We start from the raw sequence: 27,929 nt of genomic DNA, 5'->3' as shown, positions 1-27,929 counted from the left end.
GTAACATTTCTGGGAATTGTTGCATGGATTCTTGATAAGATTGATTTCAGTGTTGCATTCTGTTTGATACTGTTTAAAAATGGTTGGAAATTGAAAAAACTTCAGAATTTTTTTTTATATAAACAGCCTAAAATATAAACGACCTAGATGAGGCTCATAAACGATCTAGATGAGGGAATACAAGGGGAACGTATCAAATTTGCAGATGATACTAAGCTGGCAGGAATAGCCAACACTCTAGATGATAGGCTTAAGATCCAGACAGACCTAAACACTGGGCCCTAGCTAACAAAATGAAATTCAAAGTAGAGAAAAGTAAACTTTTACACTTAGGCAAGAAAAACCAAAAGTACAAATATAGATTGGGTGAAACCATGCTTAATAGCAGCAACTGTGGGAGGATCTTGGAGTCTTAGTGGACAATCAATTAAATATGAGCCAACACCAATACAATCCTAAATTGCATTAACACAGGGATTCAGTCAGGATCACCACTCTATAAAGCCTTAGTAAGACCACACCTAGAATACTGGAACCAGTTTTGGTCCCCACACTATAAAAAAGATGTTGAGACTCCAGAAAAGGTGCAGAGAAGAGCAAAAAAGATTGATTAGGGGACTGGAGACCAAAACATATGAAGAACGATTACAGGAACTGGGCATGGCTAATCTAATGAAGAGAAGGATCGGGGGAGACATGATAGCAATGTTCCAATATTTGAGGGTCTGTCACAGAGAGGAGGGAGGTCATCCTATTTTCCAAAGCACCTGAAGGCCAGATAAGGAATAACGGGTGGAAACTGATCCAAGAGAGATTCAACCTGGAAATAAGGAGAAATTTCCTGACAGTGAGAATAATCAACCAATGGAATAGACTGCCTTCAGATGTTGGTGCTTCCATTCAGAAATTATATGTTTAAAATTAGAAAATAGTTAAATTATATTGTTCATAAAAATAGAAGCAAAAGGAGAGCAACCTTCGACATCTATGGATGGAGCAAGAAAAATTTCTTGACAGGTTTTTAATACGATCCATTGCCATTTGATAATCCTTCTAGAATGAAGTTGAAATGTTTTCCTTCTAAAATAAAGTTGAAAAGCCTTTAATTCAAAGATTGATACCTGAAACAATTCACTAAAACATGTGGTATTGATGACTGATCCTTTTAAACAGGAACAAATATGGTCTTCCAGAGCAGCATTATTATATCTGCCCTCCAGGTTTGTAGATAGTGTATCATTATGTCTATTGTGGAAAAACATATTATTTGTGGAATAGACAGAAGATTAGTAAAGTAGCAGCCAGATATAAGTAACATTTTGCGAAGAACATCCTTATAAGAGTATGGGCCAAACTTCTCTCTGCAGATTGGAACTGGGTGTATACAGCTTTATTCCAGTGACATTTTGTAGAATTAAACACGGAGCGAAAAACTACAATAATTTAAAACTTTCTCTGTGTTATTTTTGTCTGAGGAAGTTAACTTGTCCATAAGCAGTAAGAGTACAAGAAACATTCGTGGTATCTTAATTTATGAAGTCATACAGTGCCTGTATAAAAGGGATACCTGTTTTAAATTTGTGGAAATATTTAGAACACAAGTGAGATAAAGCATCACTCTTACACATTTTGTATGGGCAATGTCTAATGCTCTTAAGTCTTTATACAGACAGACTGATGCACCATAAAGCATTAGGCTTAGGACCTTTGCCTTAAAGAGCTTTACTGGTATAGGAGCTTGCAAATTAAGGTAATATGTTGGTGGATTTTGTATGTACATGATTTGTTAGTTTATTTACAGTCTCAGACCAATAATTAAAAATACATAAAACAGAACACATAAAAAAACACATTTAGAGAGAGTGTAAGTGAATGGGTCTGAAACTGTTATTGGAAGGGGCATTCAATAGTTTCTATTAGCTATTGATAAAAATTTTGCAATTTTTTGGGAGGTAACTGAAAATTGATTACAAAAAAGGTACCTAAGATAGTGTCTTTTATTAAATTTTTCCATGTTGAAGATGATTGGTAGATAACTCCTAAATACTTAACTTCCTTCACTTGCTTGATGATGGTACTTAATTTGCAGAAGAGAAAAAGGAGTTAACAGTGGTTTATCACAAGAGTAAGGTTTGCTTGTTGATAGCTCTTTTATGAATGAGGACACAGTTTCTTTAAGGAAAGCTGGTAGTATTGAAGAAATTGGCATTGGTTATAACTAAATGAGAACATAAATGTTGTAAGACTGTCATCCCAGTTGGTATTGCTGTGGTTCATAGTTCCTGTGAATTGACTTTTATAATTGATTGTTAATGTTTGTTCTGGGGAATTATGATTAAAGCCTACAGCTTAATTAGTAATACTTTTTCCTCTTTTTAAAATGCCACAACACTTTATATCATACTTATATTGTATAAAATTTATCCATCTTTTCCACACCAAAAGATACTTCTCTTGCGATTGATCTTTCAAGAAAGCCGAAATTTTTGCCATTTCCGCTAAGTAAGAAACTTTAAAAAACCATTCTTGCAAAGTAGGCAAAGATTCCTTCTTCCAATATTGCCCTATTAACAACCTAGCCGCAGTAATTAAATTTAACATTAAAATAATCTCTTTGTCATAACAATCTGGAACAATATCCAATAAAAACAATTGTAGAGTAAATTTTATCCTTCTTTTAAAAATTCTTTGAATATTCCACCATATTTTAATCCAAAAAGCTTTTATACTTTTACATGACCACCAGATATGATAGTAAGTAGCATCCAAGCAACCACATCTCCAACATTTAGGCTGCAGGTTTGGATACATACGAGAGATTTTTTGTGGATCAAGGTGCCATCTATAAAACATTTTATAAAAATTTTCCCATAAATTTTGGGCTTGCGTGAATTTAACATTCCTCACCCAAATAATCTCCCATGTATCTAATAAGATCGGTTCATCAAAATTTTGTGCCCAATAACCATACAATCTTTAACTAGCTCTGCTTCTGAATCCAATTCCACCAAGACACCATAAATTCTTTTAATATGGATTCGACTTTGATCTCTAATTTGTTTTAACAAATTCTCATCCTCTCTAAGCAAGCCCACATTATAATCTATCTTCCACCTTTCCAATAGTTGTCTATACTGAAACCATGAATAAATAATATTTTCTTGTGCTAATTCATCCATAGATTTTAATTGCCAATTTTTACCATCCCACTTAAGTAATTGTGTATAAGAAATAGTATCCATCTTAACTCCTCTCCTTATTCCTTCTATTGCATGCCATGGAATAGCCCATAATGGAATTCTTGAATCACTTCTATAATATTTCTTCCTAAGCTGAAGTAAAGAAATTCTTAAGATATGAGATCTAAAAACCCTATCAACCTTTTTATTATAAATTAAATAGGCATGCCATCCAAAAAGTAAATCCCATCTCTCCAGAAGGAGTATATCTACATTTGTTAGGTTAACCCAATCACTGATTGATGTTAAGTCCACAGCATCATAATACAATTTCAAATTCGGTACCTTAAATCCACCTCTCGTATATCTTGTAAAATTTTAAGTTTTACTCTTGGTTTTTTCCCTGCCCAGATAAATTTATTGATACCTTTCTGCCACTCATCTAAATTTACTTCTTTCTTTAAAATAGGTATCATTTGAAATAAAAAAAAAAATTTTGGCAGAACATTCATTTTAATCGCTGCTATTCTCCCCAAAAGGGACAATTGCAGCTTTTTCCAATTGTCCAAATCCTTTTGTATTCTAACCCACAGCGTTTCATAATTATTTTTATACAGTTTTACATTGGAAGCAGATAAAATAACACCCAAATATTTTACCTTATTAACGACCTCAAAGCCCGTCAATCTAACCAAGGTCTCCTTATGCCACAACACTTTGAAGCAGATTTTAAAGGAGTTTAAAATAATCTGCATCAATTTTAATTGTTTGATGTGTTTATAATGTTGTTACTGGCTTTCATCCCATTCTGATAAAAAACAAAATATTTGCTTTACTAGACAATGGAAGATTAAGTTCCCTTTTTCAAGACTGGGTCAGATAAGGCTACAATAGAGTAGGTCAAGCTGGACTGGATCATTTAAAGAAATACAGTTCCTCCATTAAAATAAATGATTGAGTAAAAAGGACTCATACTGATATTTCAGGAAAGATAGAAATGTGTTAAAATAGGAAAAGATATCAATGAAATGAAGTGAAGATTAGGATATAGCATTAAACCAGGATTGCTACTGAAAAAGTTTTGTACCAGTTTGTACTGTTGCCGTGTCTTCAGATTAACATATAGGAGAGAGCTTAATTTGATAATTTCTGTTAAAACCCTTCAGTATTCAAGTGAACTGTTATTATATGAAATTAAGTACACATCTGTGTACTTAACTTTGTTCTACCCTATATCAGTGGTGGCGAACTTATGGCACGGGTGCTAGAGGCGGCACTCAGAGCCCTCTCTGTGGGCACGTGCACTGTCCTAGGCCTTCAGCTGGGTTTTATAATACCTTTTCCCTTTAGGCCTCCCCTAAAAAAGGTTCAATCAATCAGTCAATTTCAACTTCTCATGGGAAAAAAAAAGATCTTGCAAAGTTGGAATTGATTGATTGAACTTTTTAGTCCCACCGAGTCTCCCGTTACCAGCGCAGCCACACCCACCCAATGGGCCACACCCACCTGGCACCTGACAATGCATAAGTGGGTTTTGGGTTGCAGTTTGGGCACTTGGTCTCTAAAAGGTTTGCCATCACTGCCCTATATGAAATTAAATAAACACATCTGAGCTCTTCCTGTTTAACTTAGTGTGATCATCATTTAAAATGCTACATTTTAAATATTTTGAATGTATCTATAAATTCTGTAAAACATAGAAAACAATAAATGAGAATATATTTCAGCTTCTGCTACATTGATAGAAATAAAGTTTTAGTAAAACAGATCATATCCTTTCCTGTCTTTTGTGACATATAAATTAGACACTAAATTACAGTAGGTCATGAGAAAAATTTTATATATATACTGGGGTTGTATTCTGTCAGGATGTAGATTGTTTTTATCTTTCATATATGGAGCTCTGATAATGTTTAAATATTTTGTGAAATAATATATGGACATAAGTAAACAAACTAGGTTTTAGTACTGAAAGATAACTTTCTGAAGTTACCTTTTCAGTGCTGTGTGTGTAGTTACATTCTCTGCACTTTAAGAAATGGGTTAATATTTTATTCATCTTATGGGGATATTGATATTGCCTTATTCTGAGACTCCTAGCCTAACTTAGTACAGGTAGTCCTCAACTTAACAACAGTTCATTTAGTGAGTGTTCAAAATTACAACTGAAAAAAATGAGTTATGGCCATTTTTCAAACTTATGACCATTGCAGCATCCCCTTGGTCACGTGATCAAAATTCAGATGCTTGGCAACTGACTCCTATTTAGGACAGTTGCAGTGTCCTGAGGTCATGTGTGACAAGCAAAGTCAATGGGAAAGCTAGATTTACTTAACAACTGTGTTTCTAACTTAACAATTGTAGCGATCCACTTAACCACTGTAGCAAGAAAGGTCGTAAAATGGGGCAAAATTCACTTAAATGTCTCACTTAGTAACAGAACTTTTGGGTTCAATTGTGGTCATAAGTTGAGGGCTACCTGTATTGTAAATTATGACATGTAGCAGTTCTGTAGATAGGCAGAGGTTTTATCATCTCTTATTGGCTGATTTCTTTCACTGAAGATGCATGATGTTTCTTTGAGCCTCTTTGGTGTAAAAATATGTTCCACTAATAGGCTAGAAGCAAGTCATATTGCATGCCTCTTTTAAGAACGAGCAAACCCATTATTTCCTGATGTTTTGAAATATAACTCCTCTAATCCCTTGCCACTGGCTCTGCAGACTGTGATATTTGGGGATTACCCAAAACATTTAAAGATTTTGAGTGTTACCTATTCATGGGTATTTTTATTTCATAAAATTGGTCTCTGAAATTGAATATAAAGTACTTTTATAGAATATTTGTGTCTATGATGATGTTTTAAAGATTGGCTTCAGCCATTCTTATGGGCAATTCTTGCTTGCCTGGAGTCATCTTGATATTTTGAATTTCATATAATTTGCCCTTTGGCAATAATCCAGTTTTAATGTTTGCAATTGGATATATATCCATGTGCACACACATTTCTTTAGTAAATACCTGTGCGTTGTACTATAGGTATAGAGTTGTAATAAAATCATGGGTGGACAACCCATAGACTGCATGTGATCCAAATCCTGTCTTTATTGCCTCTAAAGTAACATAAAAAAAGTTTCATATGAAAGTGTTAGGTTTAAGTAAAATAAGTTGATATATGAAAAAATTTGGAATACTATATAAGGTTTAATAAGCAAACTTTATAAATGTTTCAGAAAAATATGAAACTGACCTATTGTTAAATTGTACCATTTTCTTGTCAAATGCTCCACTTAATATTAAAGTAGTCCAAGCATTTAAATGAATTGTCCTGTATATTTCAATTTCAGAAAAAGCAAATTGGGCAATAGTTATATGACACTTTCTTCACAGAGCTGTACACCAGGCTTTACGATCATTAAAAAGTACTTGACTAAACACTTCTGGAGGAAAAAATATTGTGCTTGTTCATACATTTATGTCATAAAATTTTAATTTATATTTTGGGTAGGGTGTTTTTATTGATTAACAGCTTGCTGATTTCTTTCTGGTCAAGCTCATATTTTGAGTGCAGCTCTTGAATCACAGAAGGTTGGCTATGGAAGAAATAAATTAATCTAGGTGAAGAAATAGAATTCTTTAATTCTCTTTGATTTAATGAGAATAAAATGGATTCCATTTGAATATCTTTTTTACTGAATGATTATAACTAAAAATGCTTTTAATTTCGAGAAGAGAGAAAATCCATAGTGGAACATCTGACATTTCCCAGAGTCTTAGTAACTATGGCACATAATGGCTAGATAAGTTCTTTGTTTCTGCACTTTTTGAAGTTTTAACTACATCAAGATTAACATAGTTGGAAGGAATATTGTCTGCTCTCAAGGGGCAACATTTTAATGCTTCCATGGATTCTTCAGAATGCCTGTTTGTGTAGGCAATAGGCCTGTTCCATTGCCACATGGGGGCAAGGGTACGGTCATGGTCTAATTTTTTATTGATAGTTTTTCCTGGAAGTTTACTCTCAGTTTTTAAATGCTGTAACTCCTATCATCATACTTTCCTACCATACTTTCTTTGACAGAATGAACTAGTTTATACTCTTAAAATAGCTCCTGTAAGCCTTCCATGTGACTAAGCCCAGATAACAAGGGAAATCATATTTGCAGCACTTTATGTGGATACTGCTTATCTATTATACTATAAACTTATATATTATACTATAAAATTTTCTTTCCAGAAAACCAAGAATGTCTCCATCAGGTTGTTCATGAACGTTTGGGTGAGGTGCTTCGTGTATTAAAGGCAATAATTAACAAACACCCGAATCTTAATTCAGTTGATGTTCTAAGTGCTGCAGGTACAGTCATTGCAAAAGTCAAAGGTAAGAAAAATGATGCAATTATTTTATTGTGACTGTAAATTGGGATTGGAAATGTTTCTTTTAAATATAGCATCAATTAACACATATTGAAATTCTTTTATCTGTGTATCTTCCTCAATAGTTAAATGCTGATTTTTTTTTAAAAAATGGATTAAGTTATTAACATTCTCTGTTATGCACTTTTGAATTTATTAGATACTCATATGGTTGTTTTCTTTCCACAATAATTCAGCAATTGATGTATGTGGGGGTGGAAATAGCTAAAGTATTTAAGGTATAATATTTTTTTCAGAAATTGAATAACCATCCCATGACACAGAACAACACTATTTTCTATACTACATATTTAAAACTGAAGTTTAGGGGAAATAATCTTACAAATATCATAATACTCATATATGAATTTACTTTTTAATCAGGATACCATAGCCATAGTTATCTGAATTGGGGGGGGGAGAGGGGAATGGCAACTGATAAAACCTCCAAATTCTACAGATATCTTTCTTCATGGCTCATGTTCTTAATTTTGTTGTAGTACTCCTATATTATACTTGAATTGCAAAATATAGCTTGCTCAAAAACTTTTTGGGCAGTGGAGATTGCTACCAATATTATTTGCGAGATTTATATCCTGTCTTTTTTTCCCGCAAGCTCAAGGCAGCATATACAGCACTCCTTCTCAGATTTTCCCTTCACAGTAATAACACTATAGGATGAGAGATAATAACTGGCCCAAAACCACTGAATGAACTCTCATGACTAAAAGTAGACTTGATGCTGAGTCTTAGTTCTGTTCCTGTATGTCAGAGGTTCCCAACCGGGCGTGCGAGATGATATTCCAGGGGGTGTGAAAATTTGGGTTTTCAAAATTATAGTGTATATGCATAATTTGTTGCCGTTCTTTCGAACTTTTGTAAGGGGTGCGAGAATATATCAGAAGCGTTCTAGAGGTGCGGGGTGTAGAAAAGGTTGGGAACCGCTGCTGTATGTAATCATTATGCCACTGGAATAATTCTGCAGCTAAGTCTTTAACAGAACGACTAAACTATGTTTTTTGCTACAATTTGTAATCAGTATTATATTAACTTGAAGTATGTCTAACTGTATTTGACTCAATTGATATATTAGTAACTTAAATATTATTGATTTGAAGAATTAAATTAGAATTTAAAATTACAATTGCAACAATACAAACAAACAAAAAAAAGAAGTAGGGTTCCATAGTTTAAGCAGGCAGTGGACATTTTCCATTGCTACATGTACAAGCTACTAAACTCTTATCTTTGTAATTCAGTACAATGCATTCCTCACTTAACTATGGCAATTGGAACCAGAATTTCATTACTAAGTAATAATATCATGTAACTGTGCTGCTTAGTGATGGCAGTTCCAAGAGTCCCCAGTTACATTGTTGAACGAATCATTAAGCAAGAATCTTACATGACCGTGACTTCCTTCTGGCTTTCCCATTGACTTTGCTTGTGGGAAGCCAGCAGAGAAGATCACAAATTGTGATCCAAGGGTACTGCAACAGCTGGAACTTTATGGATTTCTCCTTAAGTACCATTTGTTCAGTGCTGTCAAAAGTTTGAACAGTTGTTGCATGAGTGGTTGTTAATCAAGAGCCATCTATATCAAATGCTTTACTGTTTTTATTTGCTCAAAACTTTAGTATACAGATTTTCCTCTCAACAAAGTCTTGACTCACCTTACTAAACTAAACTCCAGTCTTTTGGAGGCAAGCTTTCTGTTTATTACCTGTCTAATATATATTATAATAAACTGCTCAATGTAGACTTCATTGCTTTCATATATTTCTCTGTGACAGCAGAGAATCAATATGTTCACAGAGGGGCATTTGTTGTAGACAACAATCTTTTTCATTTTATTTATTTATTAGTACAAAATATATATGCCACTGCATTTCCAGTGACTGAGTAATTGCATTGGGTTTATTTATAATGTTATTATATTAATTATTATTAATTATATTCAATCAATCTTATGATCTTATACCATTATCACAATTTGTGATAAAATTAGTACATTGAGCATTTAATTTATCCCATCATATTTTCATTATTTTGCACTCCCTGCCATCATTAACATTTGCATGTATAAAATAGGTGAAGGAAAAATAAATACCAGTAGATCACATGGAAGTGTTTCAGATTGGATTTCTAAGTGCATGTTATTACTATGTAGAATGGAGCATATCCTGGAAGAATTATTTAATGGTCAGGAACGAAAGTTTAGTTCCTGAGAACATTTACTTCACATATTAGAAGAAAGTAAACATTTCAGCATTCTGGCATAAAATTTAAGGCTTAAAAATCACAAAATTAAATTCCAGTGCCTTAACTTGAAGGCAAAGAGCCTTCAAGGAATAATATGAGGTTTGAGGTTTTAAAAAAACATATTCCTGTATTCCTTTTTATTATTCTCCATCTATACCTGCTTTTTTCCCCAAACACATTCTGTCGTATGGAATTATTGGGGGAGACAGGAGGGGAAAATGTAATACTACCTAGAATTGCAAAATGTGCACCTCTAAAAGTTGTAAAATAAGAGAAATAAGATGTAATTGTTAGCAACTAGTAAAAAGAAGTCTTCAAAATATTAAATTTTAAATAAATATATATGTATCATTCAAATTACAATTATATTTTATTAGACTACTAATTTATGTTATTATAAATCCAGGGATGATGGTTTCAGTTTTTAATAATACTGCTTTTGGAACCAAATGTTTACATTAATTTTTCCCATCTCTATTATGTTGCACGCTGACTTGAAAGAGTAGCTGTATAGAAGCTGCCATTTCCAGACATGGAAACAGTATTACTAATTGTTGTCAGCGCTATTGTGTACAGCCAGGATGTCCTGGGGAAAGACTGTTTAAAGCTGATGATAAGTAATATCAGTATGTAATGGTTGAAAGAAGGCTTTACTGTTCTTTGAGTAGAAGTGTTTGGAAATAAGGTAGGAGAAATTAATTTATATTTAAATCACTAAGTACTTATTTTCCAAATCATTACTATTTGGGCATAACAAGAAACAAAGACATGCTTCTAAAACAGGAAAAGATTTTGTTTGGTATGGTTGATAGCATTTCCTTGGGGGGAACATTGTTCAAAACAGTTCAAATTGTACATTTTTTCCTGCTGCTATCTTTATTGTTTTCCTCCTTATTTCCTCTTTTAATTTCCAGTAATATTTTCAATATACATATTGAAATATACGTTTGTGTCTTGCATGCTTAATTTACAGTGTTACTGTGTGCCATTAAATTCTTTTCCTCAAATTAACAGTACTGTCTCTTTTATGCCATACAGGATGACCTAACTGAACTTTTAAACTACATAATAGTATCAAGCTTTGCATTTCTAGTATTTTATTCTGGAAAGGAATTATATATGTAATTTATCTTACAAAACCTATTTAGTAGGACTATAAATGCATGGTTAAATTTTAGAATATAGAATGTAGAATTGGTTTTAAATATTTTAATCATTTGTGAAGAGAGTTTTCAGAGCAGAGTGTATATGATGAAACTCCTAGCTTTACATTTAATTTACATCATGAGCAATGAAGTCTGTATTGAGTAGTTTATTATTATATATATTATTAGATAGTTAATTTCTATCAGCCTACTAGAAACTTTCCTTGTCACAAAGGAAGTCTGATGGAATATCTGGTTACTCAATTTATTGCTTTTGTTTAGATACTTGTCAATAAGATCACACGATATTCTTAATTTCTAAATGTAGCTGAGTTCTAATTAAACTCATTTACATTTTTGTAATTTGTTTTTTTAAAAAGTGAATAGGGTTTCATTGGTTTCTTAATAAAATAATGTATTGTGTAAAAGATTTTAAAAAGATTAAATGGAAGCTATTTCTAAATACCTGTGAGATACGAAGATTGAGTAATGGAGAAGGTACTTTTGTGAAGGAAAATTATTGAAAGAGGCAATCTTTCAGAGACTGGAGCTGGTATAGCCTCTTGGTTTTCTAAATTTCTGAATATATTCTGCAAAGCTTTTCAGGAAAGAAAAATGGCATGACCTAATGCTAAGACTGCTGCAGTTAACTTCCTGCTGCTCTGACTGAAGAGGATTTAAAATTTTCTATTCTTCATTTTGCTTATCTTTTGCAGGTTCAGCTTTTCTACAATCCAAGATAACATATGCCACTGTTTAGGTTAAAATGTAGTTATAGTCAGGAAAAACTGTTTTCTGCTTATCGAAGAAACAAAAATTTTAGGTTATATTACAAACTAATTCAGCCAATAAAGAGCAATGATAGCCCTGGGACCAGTTTTTACTCTTTTTGCCAGGGACCTAAGTCTAGTTTCCAGAATCTTGAGTACCAATAAAGATGGCAAAATGATTTTTCAAGGAGTCACTAAAAAACTATTGTTTTTCTTTCTGTATCACTCTGAATGATCACATTACACAGGGAAACATTAATTAAACTTAGCAAAAATGCTTCTATAGGTGCCAGTGAATAATCACTGCCATGAGCAAGATTTTTGTCAGGGAAGTTGTTAGCCTTTCCTTCTCAGACATACCAAATTCCACATGCATGTAGCATTATGTAAGATAGTTTTCTGAGGTTTGGGGAATAGGGAAGTGCTGAACTTCCTTCCTTGTCAAAAATAAATATATATTAATATTTTCCCATGTGCCTATGTTTTGATGTATTCATTTATTTCATTTATTTATTTTTAAAATTTATAAGCCGCCCCACTCCCGAAGGACTCTGGGCGGCTAACAATAAAAAACACATAAAACATAACAAACAAACAGTACAAAGACAGTCATCCAGGGGTCAGGTTTTATAAACCCCAGGCCTGCCGGAAAAGCCAGGTCTTAAGTAGCTTACGGAAGACCAACAGGGTGGGAGCGGTCCTAATCTCCGGGGGGAGCTGGTTCCAAAGCGTGGACGCCATCACAGAGAAGCCCTCCACGGCCCCGCCAAATGGCACTGCTTGGCCGACGGGGCCTGAAGGAGGCCCAGCCTGTGGGATCTAACTGGACGTAGGGAACTATGAGGTAGTAGGTGGTCTCGCAAATAGCCTGGCCCTGAGCCATATAGGGCTTTAAAGGTAATGACCAACACCTTGAATTGGACCCGGAGACCAATAGGCAACCAGTGCAGCTCATGGAGGATAGGTGTAACGTGGGTGTATCGAGGAGCACCCACTATCACTCGCGTGGCTGCATTCTGGACCAACTGTAGTCTCCGAATACTTTTCAAGGGTAGCCCCATGTAGAGCGCGTTGCAGTAGTCCAGTAGTTAATTCATTCAATTACCATCTGTATATATTTGTATATTATACCAAACTACATGAAATTACAGATCTGTGGATGACTCTCTTGGCTTTAAAAAATCAACTCAGGACTTGCCTTCTTTGATTGAGGATTTAAACTTTTCTTTCAGCTGGATTACAAAAATTATATTCTTTTTCACTTCTAACTTCGAGGCGAAATTCTATCTGTAGGAGTTTATTATTTCATCAAGAAAATAGCACAAAAATTAATCTTCAGCACCAGATTCACACATACCCCAACACACACACACACACACACACGTTCAAAATTTAAATATGCTGAAAAATTGGTCACAAATTTTTGTATTAATTTGGCTCTAATCATTTTGATATGTTTGGATGGCTTAGTCTTTCATATGGTTATAGGTTATTTTACTTTTTTTAAAAAGATTATCTAGCATAAACTGAATAAAATTCTGCCTAGCCCTATTTCTTTAGTTTAAATACAACATAGTACTTACTCTATGGCCTGATATGAGAGCATTATTTAACTGTGAAACTTCAGTCTGCTAATTTATAGAGCCTCTTTGTTTTCTCTTTTAGCTGTGAACTTTAAGGAAGTTAATGAAGAAAACAAGCGAGAAGTATTAAGTGAAATATTCTCTTCTATTGACTTACTGGCATTCACTTTTGGCAACATGTAAGTTTTAAAAAGATATAATTGTGTTTTTTAGACTTTAGACTCTATGTATCTGAAGCACTAATAAGATCTGTTTCTTCAATCTTGTTGTTCATTTAGTTTGTAATTTTCCTTTTCTAGTGCTACTTCTTTCTTATGTCTCCTAGTATAGCAAGCTTTTCTTGCAATTGAAAAGAAAGTAAATTTTTATACTCTTATACTTTGAAGGTCTTTGCTTCAGTGTTTCCAGTCTTTTCTTGCAGCTGTTCTCCATTAACATTTCTGATTTCTGAAGCAACCCTGGAGTTCCCTCTGTTTTCTCTAGCAGTGCCTTATGTGTCCTGCTTTCTAACAAATGAGAACAGAGCAGACTGTATCTAGGCTTCTACCCAAATTTTGAAGCTACCTGATGTTCACCAATTTCATAAGGCGTAGCAGTTTTCAGCAGTTAAACATTATATATTTTTAAAAGGCTACCTTTTATACTGCAGCTATCTTAAAATAGATGCTGATTGATATTTGCCATATGATATTTGGTCTGAATATTTGTTAGACATTTGTGCCTGTATGGTACGCCAAAGCATAATTTAATTTTTATTCTGACTTCTGTGACAGAGTTTCAGACTTCCTTATGGGAGATGTGGACAGTGGGTCAGGACTGGGTCTTCACGTATCTCGGCAAAGTCAAGTATGTTGAAAATGTTCTTGAAAGTTTTAGCCTTGTGCAGTGATTGATAAAATAGATTTCCTTGCTACTGAGCAAGAACAATCTAAAACTTAAAAACTGCAGAGGAACCTAACTTTTTGTAGAAACTATGGCAGTTAATTTATACAATTAACTAGTTAGCTCTAGAACAGTGGTTCTCAACCTTTTTAATGCCGCAACCCCCAACCGGTCGTAAGTCGAGGACTACTCAACTGGTCGTAAGCCGAGGACTACTCAACTGGTGCAGCACTGTTTGCAGAATGGGACTTTTGGCGGGCTCAGCAGGGGAGAGAGAGCCTGGACAATTCCTATTGGCTTTTGAAAGCCAATAGAATTAGACTCTATTCAAGAGAGTCTATTCTATTGGCTTTCGAAAGCCAATAGAATAAAAGGGAGTAGCACAGCTAAGGGAAAGGGGGAAAAAATGGCGGACTGTGTTGTTTGGCGACCCCTATGAAATGGTCGTTCGACCCCAAATGGGGTCCCGACCCACAGGTTGAGAACCACTGCTCTAGAATATAAATATAAATGAGAGTTCTTTTGTTCTTTTTTGAGATATTGTATTCAACTACAGTAGTTAAGGTATTGGATTTCTAGTAAGAAATTGAAATGAGTTGTCACATCAACTTTGTGATGGATAAAAATCTTTATAGAAAGATGAATGCTCACTTCCATCAATGTTCATCAAGTAGCATATAATGTGTTCAATTTTTTTAACTGATATTAATAAGTTATATTTTTTTGTATGCCAGTCTTTTGAAAATCTTTGTGTGGATTCTGGAATATCATTGAATGAAGGTGTTCAATCAACAGGTGAGCATTTTTAAATATATGATGACTGTGTACCCCATTTTTTGTAGGTAAATCGTAATAGAGGCAGTAAAAATGTTATAAACAGATCTTCTACATAAATAAGAATACTAATATAAAAATTTAGACGAAAATCATTGGTGTTCTAAAATACTGATATAATTATGAATGAAATTCCCTTCCAAATTCAAATGGTTGTGAGCCTACTGGTATTTTGAAGGACTTTAAAAATCTGGCTCTTCACACAGGCCTTTGGAGATGATGACTGATGCCTCTTTCTACCTTTCTTCTCTCCCTCCCCCTCCCCCTCCCCGGATTTCTTTTCATCATGTTGCTCTTTTTTCTTGTGCTGTTTTGCATTTTTTGTATTGTTCCTTGTTTTAAAATGTTTTAACAATCATAAATCATCCATAGTTGAACATACTATTAGGGTTGATTGCACTAAGTTTAGACCAGATTTGGCATTTTTATCCACCTATTGAGTCCTTCCCAAAGACCTAGGATAGGCAGATGTTGTTTGATGGTGTTAAAGCTATCATCATAAGATGTAAGTTGTTCCAAGTAAAGCTGCCTTTTGCAGTGGACTGATTATTATTATATTTCTCATCCCAATCTTAAAAATGTTTGTTACTATTAGAATGAATCTAAGCTGCTCATATTATTTTTCTCCTGTTAGGCCATTACAAAGATTCCCTAATTTTTGCTAAGATAAAATTCTATGAACTTTTAATGTGTTCTAAAAGCTCCGTCAGATCCATTTGGTGTCAACTAGCATTAAAAAGATTACAGCTGATTTACTGTTCACAGCTAATGTCTAAAATGTGCTGTTTTGTATTTGATGCTTTATTTTCAGGGCACCTTAATGCTGAAGAGATTGATAGTGCTCTCCTAAGAAATGATAATGGAATCAAATCTGCTCTATCCTATGCTAAAGCATGGTCAAAGTATGCAAAGGATGTTGTTGTATGGGTAGAGAAAAAGGTTAATTTGGGTGAGTACTTTTTTCTGGCACCTGAAGTCATTGAGAATCAGGCAGCATGTAAATTTTATATTGTCAGAATTTTGCTACCCATTGCCAGTATTTCTGACTTCTAAATTAATAACTATTTGTTAAAATGAATGGAACAGTTATTTATTCCTGTGTCTGGAATATTGTAATAAAATAGTATCTAATTAAGATTACAGAAAAGTCTTTTTTTTTTAACTATATCTTGTACTTCTTTCTACAGAAATGGAGTGTGCTAAAAACCTGGCAAAAATAGCAGAAACCACTAAGACTATTATTGTATCTCAGGTATGTATTCAGTTAAAAAATATTAAATGTATTATGTAAATCATTATGGTACTATTTTGATATTCAAAATTAATTGAAAAACAAGCTAACTTTATAAGTTCTTAATTATTTGGTAGTTTGTAACTTATCTTGTGTCTCAAAATTTGAATAATTTGTTATAATAAAGTATACCATAATTCAGTTATGGTAATATCCAGATATTTAAACAGATATTTAAAGGTGCAGATATTTAAATAGTCATTTAAGCACTATTTTTTTTAAAAAAAAACCTAAGCATTTTAAAATTACTTTAAACAAGTGTTAGGTAACAGTTTAATTTGACATTAAAGCTGTTTAAACAACTTTTCATTTTTATAATTGGAAATCTAAATCTTAACATTAGTTTGAAAAAAATACTAGTATTACATTATGTGTTTTTGCTTATAGGACTACATGCCATTCCAGTCAATATTCATAAATGCATTTCAAAATGATATAGAGAATAGTCTACTTTGGCAGCAGACAGCATTAGCTCTCCAAACCAATAAATTTTTACAGGTAAATAAAAGTTCTTCTGTAAGAAGTATTACTATATGAATAGTTCACTCTTGTATGAACTACTAAGACATAACTAGTACTTCTTTACTCAGTTCATTTTTCTTATTTAGCCACTGCTTGGAAGAAAAAATGAACTGGATAGACAAAGAAAGGAGATCAAGGAACTCTGGCAACGAGAACAGAAAAAAATGGTGGGTATCCTTGTTTATTATTTGAATTTCTGAATTTCCTTCTGAGCTTAAATCGTGACATTGGGTTAAAAAGACAAGTCTCGTGCAGAGTCCCCATGGACATGTGATTGTGATTTGGGCACTTGGCAACGGTTGTACATTTACAACAGCTGTTGTGTCCGTTGGTCATATGATCACCTTCCCAGCTGGCTTCCAACAAGCATAATCAGTGAGGAAGCCAGCAAGAAACGTTGCTAGTCGTGGTCAAGTGATGTCTTGATTAATAATTAGAGTGATAATGCTTAAGGACCAATAAAGGTTGTAAAATTGGATGTGATTGTATGATATGGTTGCAAGACGAGGATTACCTGTAAGCAATTGCTTACACATCTCTTTTTCCCTTCATGGTGTAAGGATCATATTTTCTTTTATCATAATCATTATGTTTTAATAAGTAGAAATGTGTTTGGAAATTACAAAATCATATTGATTTAACATATTAGTATTCTAGTGCAAGGTGTACTTCTTAATGTAAAAGATATTTTTTTGGGCAATGAACAGCAAGAACTGGAATCCAGTGTCAGAAAAGCGAAATTATTGTATCTTCAACGGCAAGATGAGTATGAGAGAGCGAGATCAACCACTGTTCGTGCTGAGGAGGAGTATATGACATTCAATGGGGGCATTACAAAAGATACCAGCAAACTAGAAAAGAAACGTAAACTGGAAGAGGAAGCTCTCCAAAAAGTAAAGTATCTTCTTTAAATATGTCTCTTACAAATATTTGACAAATGGGCTGACATTGGTTTTTACCTATTATTTGAATCACATGGCCTTTTTATTATGGGTTATTTATGGAAGGGGATTAGAGTTAACTGGATTTTTTTTCCTCTCAGTTCTTATTTCTTTATCCTTCATTTGTTATAGGCTGAAGAAGCCAATGAACATTTCAAAGCCAGCTTGGTTGAAGTTGAAGAAAAGAGAAATGATCTAGAAAATTTCAAAAGTGACATTTTAACACAGCTGCGGGAACAAATTTACCAGTGTGATCTCACACTAAAAGCTGTAAGAATATACGATTTAATCTGAAAACCTTTAGTGGATTTTAAAATGGCAACATTAGAAACTTTGTCACAATGTGAAAATGATTTCACACTTTCCTTATTATTTTAATTATCATGAAACCCATTAGTATGAGACAATTATTGTGTTATCTCAAATAGTTTTCCTGGTACAAAAAATGGCATTTTGTTAAAATAGCAATAGCAATAGCATTTAGACTTATATACCGCTTCACGGTGTTTTACAGCCCTCCCCAAATGGTTACAGAGTCAGCCTATTGCCCCCAACAATCTGGGTCCTCATTATATCAACCTCGGAAGGATGGAAGGCTGAGTCAACCTTGAGCCGATCAGAATTGAACTCCTACCAGTGGGCAGAGTTAGCCTACAATACTTCATTACATTACAATACTTCATTCTAACCACTGCTCCACCACAGCTAAAATTTTAAAGTGTAAACTTCATATCTCCTCCTAGTATTTGAATGGGGAATATATGAGAGAGGAAAGTGGTAAGAAGCTATGATTTCTGAGGGTTGTTCTGTTTGTTGAACTCCAGATAACAAATGACAAAAAAGCACACACTCATAAAACAGTTAAATTCACAGTTAATTCAGTTAAACCAGGCACGTCCAACCCGCAGCCAATGGCCCACATGCAGCCCTGACAGCTAGTAATGTGACCCCACAAGATCGTAATAAAAATATAAACAATAAAGGAAGTTTGTTATTTATATATTTTATATGTAGCCCAAGACAATTCCTTTTCACTTAGTACAGCCCAAAGATTGGACACACCTGAGTTAAACTCAGACTTGAAAAACCTGATTGAAGAGAAGTTGTACAACTTCATTAGCTCAAAAGCCATACCATGCTTTTCATGGTAAGTTGAGAGCCCCACTAAATCTATGGGGGCTCTGAATGCTGCAAAATGGGTGTTGGTGAGCTATATTTTTATGCTCCTTCTATAGAGAACATTCTGCAAATGAAAAAAGCTCCCAGTTCCAGAGCCTCATTTCCTGTAAGATTATATCAGATTATCTTTGCCATATTTACTTCTTTGTGTAACAGTGTAGCTTCTACCATAATAGTTGATGAGAGTGCCAATGCTTGCTTTTTTGTTGTTTTTTTGTATACACTGGTACTAAGCAAAGGGTCTCATGTTTATCTTTCCTTTAAAACAACATTGAGAATTTGAAGGTCAACAAGTGGATGGGCGGGTTTTTTTTTATTTCTATATTGTGTTTTTATTGTTTGTAAGCCACCTAGAGTCCCTGCGGAGTGAATACGTGGTTATATAAATTTTCTAAATAGAAAAAAAAAAATAATAAAAGTGTGAAAAATGCAGCTGCAGTTTAAACTTTGGTTTAAAGCTGCTTTGTTTTTTAATAGGTTAATTGTAAACAGAATGTAAGCTTAGAGCTATTTCTAGAGTTTGGATTTTATTTTAATTAAAATACACGTACAGTATCTTAACATTTTGTAGTTTCTTTGTATTTTGCTGTTTCTAAAAAGTACTGTGAAACCTTGAAAAACTTTTGTCTTCCACATAGGCAACAGTTAACCTGTTCCAGATGCAGCATGCCCAAGTTGTCTCCCTACCGGTCAACTGTCAGTCCCTCTGTGAGAGTGCCAAGCTGTATGATCCAGGAAAAAAGTTCTCTGAATATGTGAAGAATTTGCCAAAATACGATGTTCCGACTGAGCCTGTTTGCTTTGAAACTCAGAATTCCCAGGTTGGAGGGTGAGACATTAGATATATTCTTCCGTCTTTGGCTGTAAATATGAACCAAAAGTTCAGATAAAGAAATAAACTGTAGATAAAGAAATAAAAGCTTGAATTGTTGGATTACTATTGAATGATGGGAAAGCAAATTGAAATAGGGCTTAAAAGCAGGTGAGAAGCATTCTTATGCAAGTTGATGATTTGAATTTAGCAAAATTGTGCATTTGGTCAGCTGTAATAGTCAAGATTTACCAGTATACCTGAGACTTCTTTCCCATATTTAATTACTATCATTGAAGAATAAGTCTTACTTATTGATTCCATAATGTTGTAGGGAAATGGTCGTTATATAAATGATTTATATAAATGCCTTGGAATATTTGGATTTCTTGGTCATTCGCAGCATTCTTTACAGTTCCGTTTCTTTATTGTAGTTATTTTAAATCATGTTTGTCTTTATTTTTTTGCTGTTAGAGGAGTCGTCATTCCCTACTTGTGCATGACCAAAGTTGCTCAGACAATTACTACTTTTTTCTCAGATGGGGGGAGGGGGGTAAGTTCATAATTCTTGTCAGCGTTAAATACAAAGCCAGTGTCTGCCAAACATTTCAAAACCATAATCACTTTAAAAACAAAAGTAATGATGGAAGATTTAGTATGCTCATTTTAGTCATAGAATATTGAACTTCAAGTGGCAGAGAAACATAAAACGGGTGGAATGAATTGTCTGATGTCCACTATACATAGGATCATAGGATTTTGGAGAAAAACCAACGTTATAAACAGGGGCACTTCTTACTGTTGGCTTACACCACATTTTTATTATAAATCTTTTATTCATCTGTCTCTCTGCCTGTCTATCTGATTTTGAAACCACCCATCTGCCTCACATTTTTATTGATAAGCATTTTTTATCTAGAGTCCACTAAAGCTTGGAGGATTGTTCTTCTGTTTACTTTATTCTGATCTTTGCATATGGCTCAGCAACCCAAAGGAAGCTTAGTGTATGTCATCAAGATATGTTAGGTTAATTAAATACATTTAAATTTATTTAATAAATTTTAATTAATTAACAAAAGAGTTGGGGAAGTGAAGTCATAGTAGTGGTTTGATTTTGGGGAGGAAATTAAAAGGCAGAGAGCATAGTGGAATGCTCCCCTGGGAGTGCAAGTTTGGGGCAGGCCTGCATTTAATACACCTCAGTAAATGGGTGTGTAGTCCTCTGTGAATAGCTGCCCAGCAGGATTGTTTAAAGTTGCCTAGAACCAGTGGTGGGATTCAGCCAGTTCGCACCAGTTTGGCAGAACCGATAGCTAATTGTTTTGTTGCCCAGGCCCAGATTGGACTTCCAGAAGTGGCATCCACACAGAGAACCAGTTGTTCACATATTTGAATCCCACCACTGCCTAGAACCCATTGGAGAATGCCAGGCTGAAAGAGTGCCTGCCAGCCATTACGATGAGTTCTTATAGCATCCCTCACTACAAGTTGGAAGTTGTTTAAATAAATTTAGCTGAGATGCCAGAGACTATCTTAGGATCAGTGTGAAGCTCTTGATGCTGAGGAATTAAGCAGAATTTGTTGCTAGGTTAGTTTTATAATCTGCTTGCCAGGTTGTTGAAAGTCATCAAGAAAATTTCAGTATTTATGGTTATGGCTCTGTACTCAAGTATTTAAAATCTTGAAGACGAGTGTAAAATGTTGATTTATTGGGATAAATTGGGAAAACAGTGCAATTCCAAATAATAGTTTGTTTCCTTTCACAGAGTTTTCGGTAAACAGCCAGACAATGTTCATGCACCCCAAGGAAGCATATCTCAGTGCTCAGGAGATTATCCTATTCAGTTACTAGATGATATTACAAGCCCAGCCTTTCTTTGCTCTCAAAAGATTGGAGACAAAAGATCTTCGAGCAGTACAGATGTCTCTGGTAATACTTCAGATGATCATTTATGTAGTTAAGTAAACAAATTTAACATATCATTATGATCTGGCCACCACCAGTATTCTAATGTATTATTTTTTTATCGTATATTGTGTTTTTATTGCCTTCCACAAAATATCTTTACATTAATCAATACATCAATGGAAAAGAAACCTAATTAAGACTCATAATTTAATTTGGGAAGCAAGAATTTTAAACTTTTCAATTAATATTAATGTCAGCAAATCAGAGCGAAATACAAATGGAAATTGAACAGTATAATTCCTCTCCAAAGAAATGAAACAAAGGTCAAACGGTAAATAGAGAAAAATGTTGAAATATGTGAAAACTAATAACATATATTTTTAACATAATAAATATTAGATATGTAATTAATCCATTTCAATTTGTTTATTGAGGATAAGTGTGTCTCTATAATGTAGAGGCACTATTCTTCTAATGATTAGTTATTCAAGAATTCGTAGCTCATGTTTTCAAGGCCTTTTATGGGTTTGTAGCAGGTATGTAATTGGGGTCTACCTGAATGTAGATGTTGTACTTGATGTCAATTAATGTCAACTTTCCTGTGAGCAAAATTTATACAGCTAAATTTCTGATTTAGTGCTCTGGTTTTTGCATTCAAATGCTTCTTGGACTACTTTGTTCTGCCATAGTTATGGTTCAGGCTATCCCATTGGGTGAATACACCAAAAGTGCCACTTGCAGAGCATGCACAACCAAAACAGTGGTGTGTACAGACATAGAGAGTATGTATAGTTCTTACTGTATAGTGAAGGGTGCCTCTAGTTTTGATTTTTAAAAATTATATATGGGCTGTGAGAAGCAGGGTAAAATTTGTTTTATATCTGAAGAACCAGAAGTCATTAAACCTATTTCTCCTTCTCCTTTAAAGCTGTGCGAGGCCCACCGCCTTTCAGATCCTGGTCAGTTGGTAATCAAAGTGGGGGAATGTGCAGCGATTCTGAAAGTGCAGGAGGAAGCAGTGAATCACGATCCGTGGATTCTCCATCTGCTAGCCCCGGTACAGATGCTACTCTTCAATGCTTGTATTATTGGTGAGATTTAATGAAACAAAAGAAATGCAACAGCGTGGCTTAAATTGTCCATTTTTTGGCTGTTTAGTAGGTGACTTTAAAAGAAGGCTTCCTCGTACACCATCCACTGGGACCATGTCATCTGCAGATGATCTTGATGAGAGAGAGCCACCTTCACCTTCTGACTGTGGTAATATAATCCTAAACTGAGTTCATCATTTGCTCTAAGTACACTTTGCAGTCCCAATTTTCTTTGATTCTTAAACTTTGTTAGAAACGGAAGGGTAGATAATGGACATGTTTATTTCTTCTGAGCCAACAAATACATTTATTGAGCTGAAAGAGCACATTTCAGTTAAGTTACAAGAATTCTGCAAAAATGAAGCTTTAGCTGTTCTACTTAAAAGGACAATACATCTGCTAGACATATGTTCGATAGAAGCTGGAATTAAATAAGCAGGGAGTTATTGTTTGGGGTTTGTTTTGGCTCGGGTGATATGCTAGTGGATATTTCAAAACCAATAAATAATGATTCAGTGAATATACAGAAATGTATGACTTAATTTTTTCAAAAGTAGAAATATGAAATGGTGAGCAATTCCCCCCATCACATGATAAAATGATAGGACAACAATCTTCCACAGAATTGCTTAGGATTAGGAACTCATACCCTAAGAGTTAAGAGTCAGATTGAGTTTATTTCTCTTTTTTTCTTCATTTCCCAGGCTTAATCATGTTTGTGTAACTCTGGCAACATGGTTTCTGCTCGGTCATTTCTGTTGTTCATTACAATACTACAGTATGATTAAATGGTGGTAGTACATCACTCCATAGAGAGGAAAGGCTTGTGGGCTGCTGTTTTCCTGACATGCTTGTTTTCCTCTGTGCAATGAGCATTTTAGTTTCTGATACTTCATGATTTATTTATTTAATTTTAGTTCACTTTTCTAAATCATCAAACTCCTTCAAAGAGAGACTCTGGTGGTGTACCATAAAACGTTGAAATATAAATCAGTATATAAAAAAATAAAATGTTAAAGAGTTTTATAATTTAAAAATTGTAAAAATTGTAAGGAGGCAAGAATAATTAAGCCTGTTAAAGATCAGTTGACAAAGGCAAAGCAAGGGTTCTTAACGATCCTATTATACAGTCTTTGAACAGTTTCCAGAGGTATAATAGTATTAATCTCTTCAAGCAAGATAATAATGGTCTTGTGGTTAACCTTAAAAAGGTTAACCTTGCAGCATACATTTTCATGGACTCGAGTCCATGAGATATATAAAATACATCTTGCAACTTGGTTGACAGTTGATACCTCTAATAATATGGTCTCTGCCTAAACGTGTGTCATAATTGTTTTGCAATTTAAATTACTGCACAATTGCTTTTTCCTAAAAGTTAAATGTTATATCATCTTTTTGAACAGATAATTTACATATGTCTGCAAAAGCAAAAATATAGGTAGATTTACTTCAGTGAACATATATGCATTATTATTACGATACCATTTCATAGGATAAATAACTGAATATATTGGTGTACATTCCTTGCACCCTGAAAAACTAACAATAGTCCTTTTTATTCTAAGGTTTAAATGACCTGGCAGCTGAAATTGCCAGTTCTCCTGGACCTTTTCGAAACACTCTCCTATCTAAGGCAGCACAAACACACAAACTTCGGAAACTGAGGTCTCCATCCAGATGCAGGGAATGTGATAGTCTGGTGGTATTCCATGGAGCAGAATGTGAAGAGGTTGGAAATCCAAACACGTTTTGGCTTCCTTATAATGTCCTGTGGGTGATACAACTTACTGCATTCACATCATATAATTTCATAATCCTCTGGCTTCCATGACTGAGGTGCACTGGGGATGTGAAGTTACTATGGGGAGGTTGAAGTGACAGAGAGGATGGTGTCAATTTATCCTACCAAGCTTGGCAATATATTTGCCAAGACAATATAAATGGCTCTCTTTCTCCAGTGATTTATTAGACTTGGCAGTAAGGTTTGCTGGAGAAGTATTCATTATGCTTCATGTTTAAAGGCTATATTGGATCCAGCATACTGGAATGGCTGCCTTTGTACTCTATATACAGGGCATATACATTTATTTTTGCTATTTATAGTCTGCCGTTTTGCTCATAGAACACTCAAGCAGCTGTTAACTATTAAAAGCTTTTAGACTAGTACCAAATCATCGTGAACTGGTTTAAAGAGGCTTTAAATAAGCATGAAGTTAGATGATGAGCTGAACAGTAGATGCTATATGCCCTTGCCCTTGTTTTTTAATATATATCATTTCTTTGCTGCTTCTTTTAGTGCTCCCTTTCCTGTCACAAAAAGTGTTTGGAGACTTTAGCTATCCAGTGTGGGCATAAAAAGCTTCATGGAAAACTTCATTTGTTTGGGATAGAATTTACTCAAGTTTCTAAAAATAGTCCAGATGGTATCCCCTTCATCATAAAAAAGTGTGCCTCTGAAATTGAAAGCAGAGCCTTAAATGTCAAGGTAAAGATTCATACTGCTTTTCAAATGCTTTTATTCAAAACCATTAAAATTTTGTTTTTACAATTATATTTATGTTTGTTTCATATTTAAGGGGATATACCGTGTGAATGGAGCGAAATCCAGAGTTGAAAAACTTTGTCAAGCATTTGAAAATGGGAAAGATTTGGTAGAATTATCTGAACTCTATGCGCATGATATAAGTAATGTCCTTAAATTATTTCTTCGCCAGGTAAATAAACATGATTGTCTTCTTTACTCTCATTTGTATATTGGGAGATTTATTAAGGTGGATGTTTCTTGTGTAGAGTTTTGTGAAAATTCCAGTATTGAGGTGATTACAGGGAGATTTGCCCTTTGGTTCTCTTGCTTGTATTAGAAGGATAGAAAACAATCAAATTATCGTCCTTAAAATGAGTTTGCTACTGTTTTTTCATTGTTGCTTTTTGTTAGGTTAATTAAAATTAACTATTTTAAGTATGATTAACATGGTGTAAGTGGATAGGAGAAATTAGCTGGAAAAAAATGGGGAAAAATTAAAAAAAATGAAAGGGAACAAATTTTTGAACAATAACAAAAACCCAAACACATCAAAATGTATCCACTTGACTTGTGATGTACAAAAAAAAAATACTCTAATCACACATTAAATAAATGCTCAAAAAAGCGAAACCTAACCTGGGGCCTAGGCCTGTGGTGGCGAACCTATAGCACGCGTGCCACAGGTGGCACCCAGAGCTCTGTCTGTGGGCACACGTGCCCTTGCCCCAGTCCTAGGCCTTCAGCTGGGTTTTATAAAACCTTTTGACTTTAAGCCTCCACCGCCATGTGCAAAAAAAAAAAAAAAAGGTTCAATCAATCAATCAATTTCAACTTCTCATGGGGAAAAAAAAGATCTCGCAAAGTTGGAATTGATTGATTGAACTTTTTAGTCCCACCCAGTCTGCCGTTACCACTGCAGCCATGCCCACCCAATGGGCCACACCCACCCAATGGGCCACGCCCACCCAGCACCCGACGATACATAAGTGGGTTTTGGGTTGCAGTTGGGCACTGGGTTTATAAAAGGTTTGCCATCACTGGCCTAGGCTAATACTGACAGCGTATTCTTAAAAAAGAATTGCCATTTTTAGTAATACAGCAACTCTATAAATGTGAGAATCATAATACTAAATACTATAAAAATCCATTTTGAAATAATACAGCTTGCAGTAGTGTCTGATTGCATACTAGCATCAGTATTGAATATAACAGTTGCAAAGGCTCTTTTTCCTGCAAACTGGGAAGTATTAAGTATTTGCTTTGATTAAACAGTTGTGATTGTGCACTGTGGCACATGTTTACCCTAGTAAACAGCTGATAGGTTCAAATGTATCATACCAACACAGGCTGTGAGTCTGAATGGGGAATTCATTGGTGTTTGTATTTCATACACCGTACTCCTTCCTTAAATTAACAGTCTTTTTAGCTCTTGAAAAACAGGCTCTCACTTGCCCTTTCCTCTTACTCAGATTGACACACATGGTAGCTGAGTTCACCTGTATAGTACTTGGTTTTCTTCTGGGAAACAGAGATTATTGTTTGTCAAATCACAGTTTAAGTCATGTGCTTTAATGTAATATATGAATCCAGTCACAAATATCTAGTCCCTCTATTCAAGATATTGTAATTGTTCTCTTGTTCTGTCATAAAGCAGATTAATAACTATCTCATCTATCGGGTTTTTATTTTTAGAAACTTTTTACAAATAAATAAAACAAAATTGGTCGTTTAAACAAACCAAAACTTAAAAATACCCATAGAAGTGTTGTTAAAATCTAAGTTATAACAAGTGGAATTCATCAATAGTACTACGTGAATTTCTTGCAGTATGCTAATTATGCAGAAAAAAAATTCAGAAACTTTCCAGAAAAGGATTGGACAAATGAAAAAAGAAGGACACAAACTTTCAGATGAATTTCTGATGTTCTTTCCCTCAGCTCCCTGAACCTTTGATTTTGTTTCGACTTTATAATGAATTCATTGGACTTGCAAAAGAAAGTCAGAATATTAATGAGGAACTTGATACAAAGCAGATGAGTCCAAAATCAAAAAAACGGCAGTCAGTTTGCATTGAATTAAACAGGATCATACTTAAAATCAAAGATCTACTGAAATTACTACCTACAGCGAACTATAACACTCTGCAGTTTCTTTTAGCTCATCTCTGCAGGTAAGAGCATTTCAAGTCAACCGGCACCTAGATTTTTCTATATATTTTTCTGTATATTTTTCTAGAAATACATGTAGTAATGAAAAATAATATTCTTTTCTATGTATTTAGTGACTTGTTATATTTACTATATTAACATGAATTATAAAGTTTAATACAGATATTTTTTGTTTATTGTTTAAAATTGTTATAACTACCCACTGGTAACCTGTAAGGCTCAGGGTGGCTCAAAACAATAAAACATTTTAAAAAAACATAACCAACAAAGCTTGGATGAAAACAATCATCATAAAAACAGGCAGTCACAACAACAAATTAATCCCAGACTTGAGAGCAAAGCTAGGTGTTGAGGTCTTTTCAGAACTCCAGGACAGAAGGCACTATCTGTTTTGGGGGGGGGGATGGATGGGGGGTTGC

The 27,929-nt window shown here is 34.3% G+C and overlaps 1 protein-coding gene across 6 annotated transcripts in view; it reads left to right on the top strand.

The window, feature by feature from the left end:
- Window positions 1-27,929, top strand: part of ARHGAP29 (Rho GTPase activating protein 29) — a 53,389-nt gene that overhangs the window by 20,392 nt on the left and 5,068 nt on the right. For 3 of the 6 annotated variants that reach the window (XM_039339764.1, XM_039339765.1, XM_039339770.1), the window contains exons 3-20: window positions 7,417-7,560; window positions 13,438-13,534; window positions 14,129-14,201; window positions 14,972-15,032; window positions 15,883-16,020; window positions 16,259-16,323; window positions 16,750-16,860; window positions 16,971-17,051; window positions 17,592-17,777; window positions 17,958-18,095; window positions 19,643-19,833; window positions 21,582-21,772; window positions 22,653-22,781; window positions 22,883-22,984; window positions 24,384-24,547; window positions 25,115-25,303; window positions 25,395-25,532; window positions 27,280-27,512. In XM_039339764.1, coding sequence (XP_039195698.1) covers window positions 7,417-7,560; window positions 13,438-13,534; window positions 14,129-14,201; window positions 14,972-15,032; window positions 15,883-16,020; window positions 16,259-16,323; window positions 16,750-16,860; window positions 16,971-17,051; window positions 17,592-17,777; window positions 17,958-18,095; window positions 19,643-19,833; window positions 21,582-21,772; window positions 22,653-22,781; window positions 22,883-22,984; window positions 24,384-24,547; window positions 25,115-25,303; window positions 25,395-25,532; window positions 27,280-27,512 — 2,431 coding nt within the window. The remainder of the gene's footprint in view (window positions 1-7,416; window positions 7,561-13,437; window positions 13,535-14,128; window positions 14,202-14,971; window positions 15,033-15,882; window positions 16,021-16,258; window positions 16,324-16,749; window positions 16,861-16,970; window positions 17,052-17,591; window positions 17,778-17,957; window positions 18,096-19,642; window positions 19,834-21,581; window positions 21,773-22,652; window positions 22,782-22,882; window positions 22,985-24,383; window positions 24,548-25,114; window positions 25,304-25,394; window positions 25,533-27,279; window positions 27,513-27,929) is intronic. The other 3 variants (XM_039339766.1, XM_039339768.1, XM_039339767.1) reach the window with 3 other exon arrangements.

This window comes from Crotalus tigris, unplaced genomic scaffold, assembly GCF_016545835.1.
Source record: "Crotalus tigris isolate CLP2741 ecotype Arizona unplaced genomic scaffold, ASM1654583v1 scf7180000017739.2905288, whole genome shotgun sequence".
In the NCBI taxonomy this organism is placed as follows: Eukaryota; Metazoa; Chordata; class Lepidosauria; order Squamata; family Viperidae; genus Crotalus; species Crotalus tigris.
The sequence above is the reverse complement of the archived record's forward strand: the minus strand, read 5'-3'. Positions and strand labels throughout refer to the sequence as shown.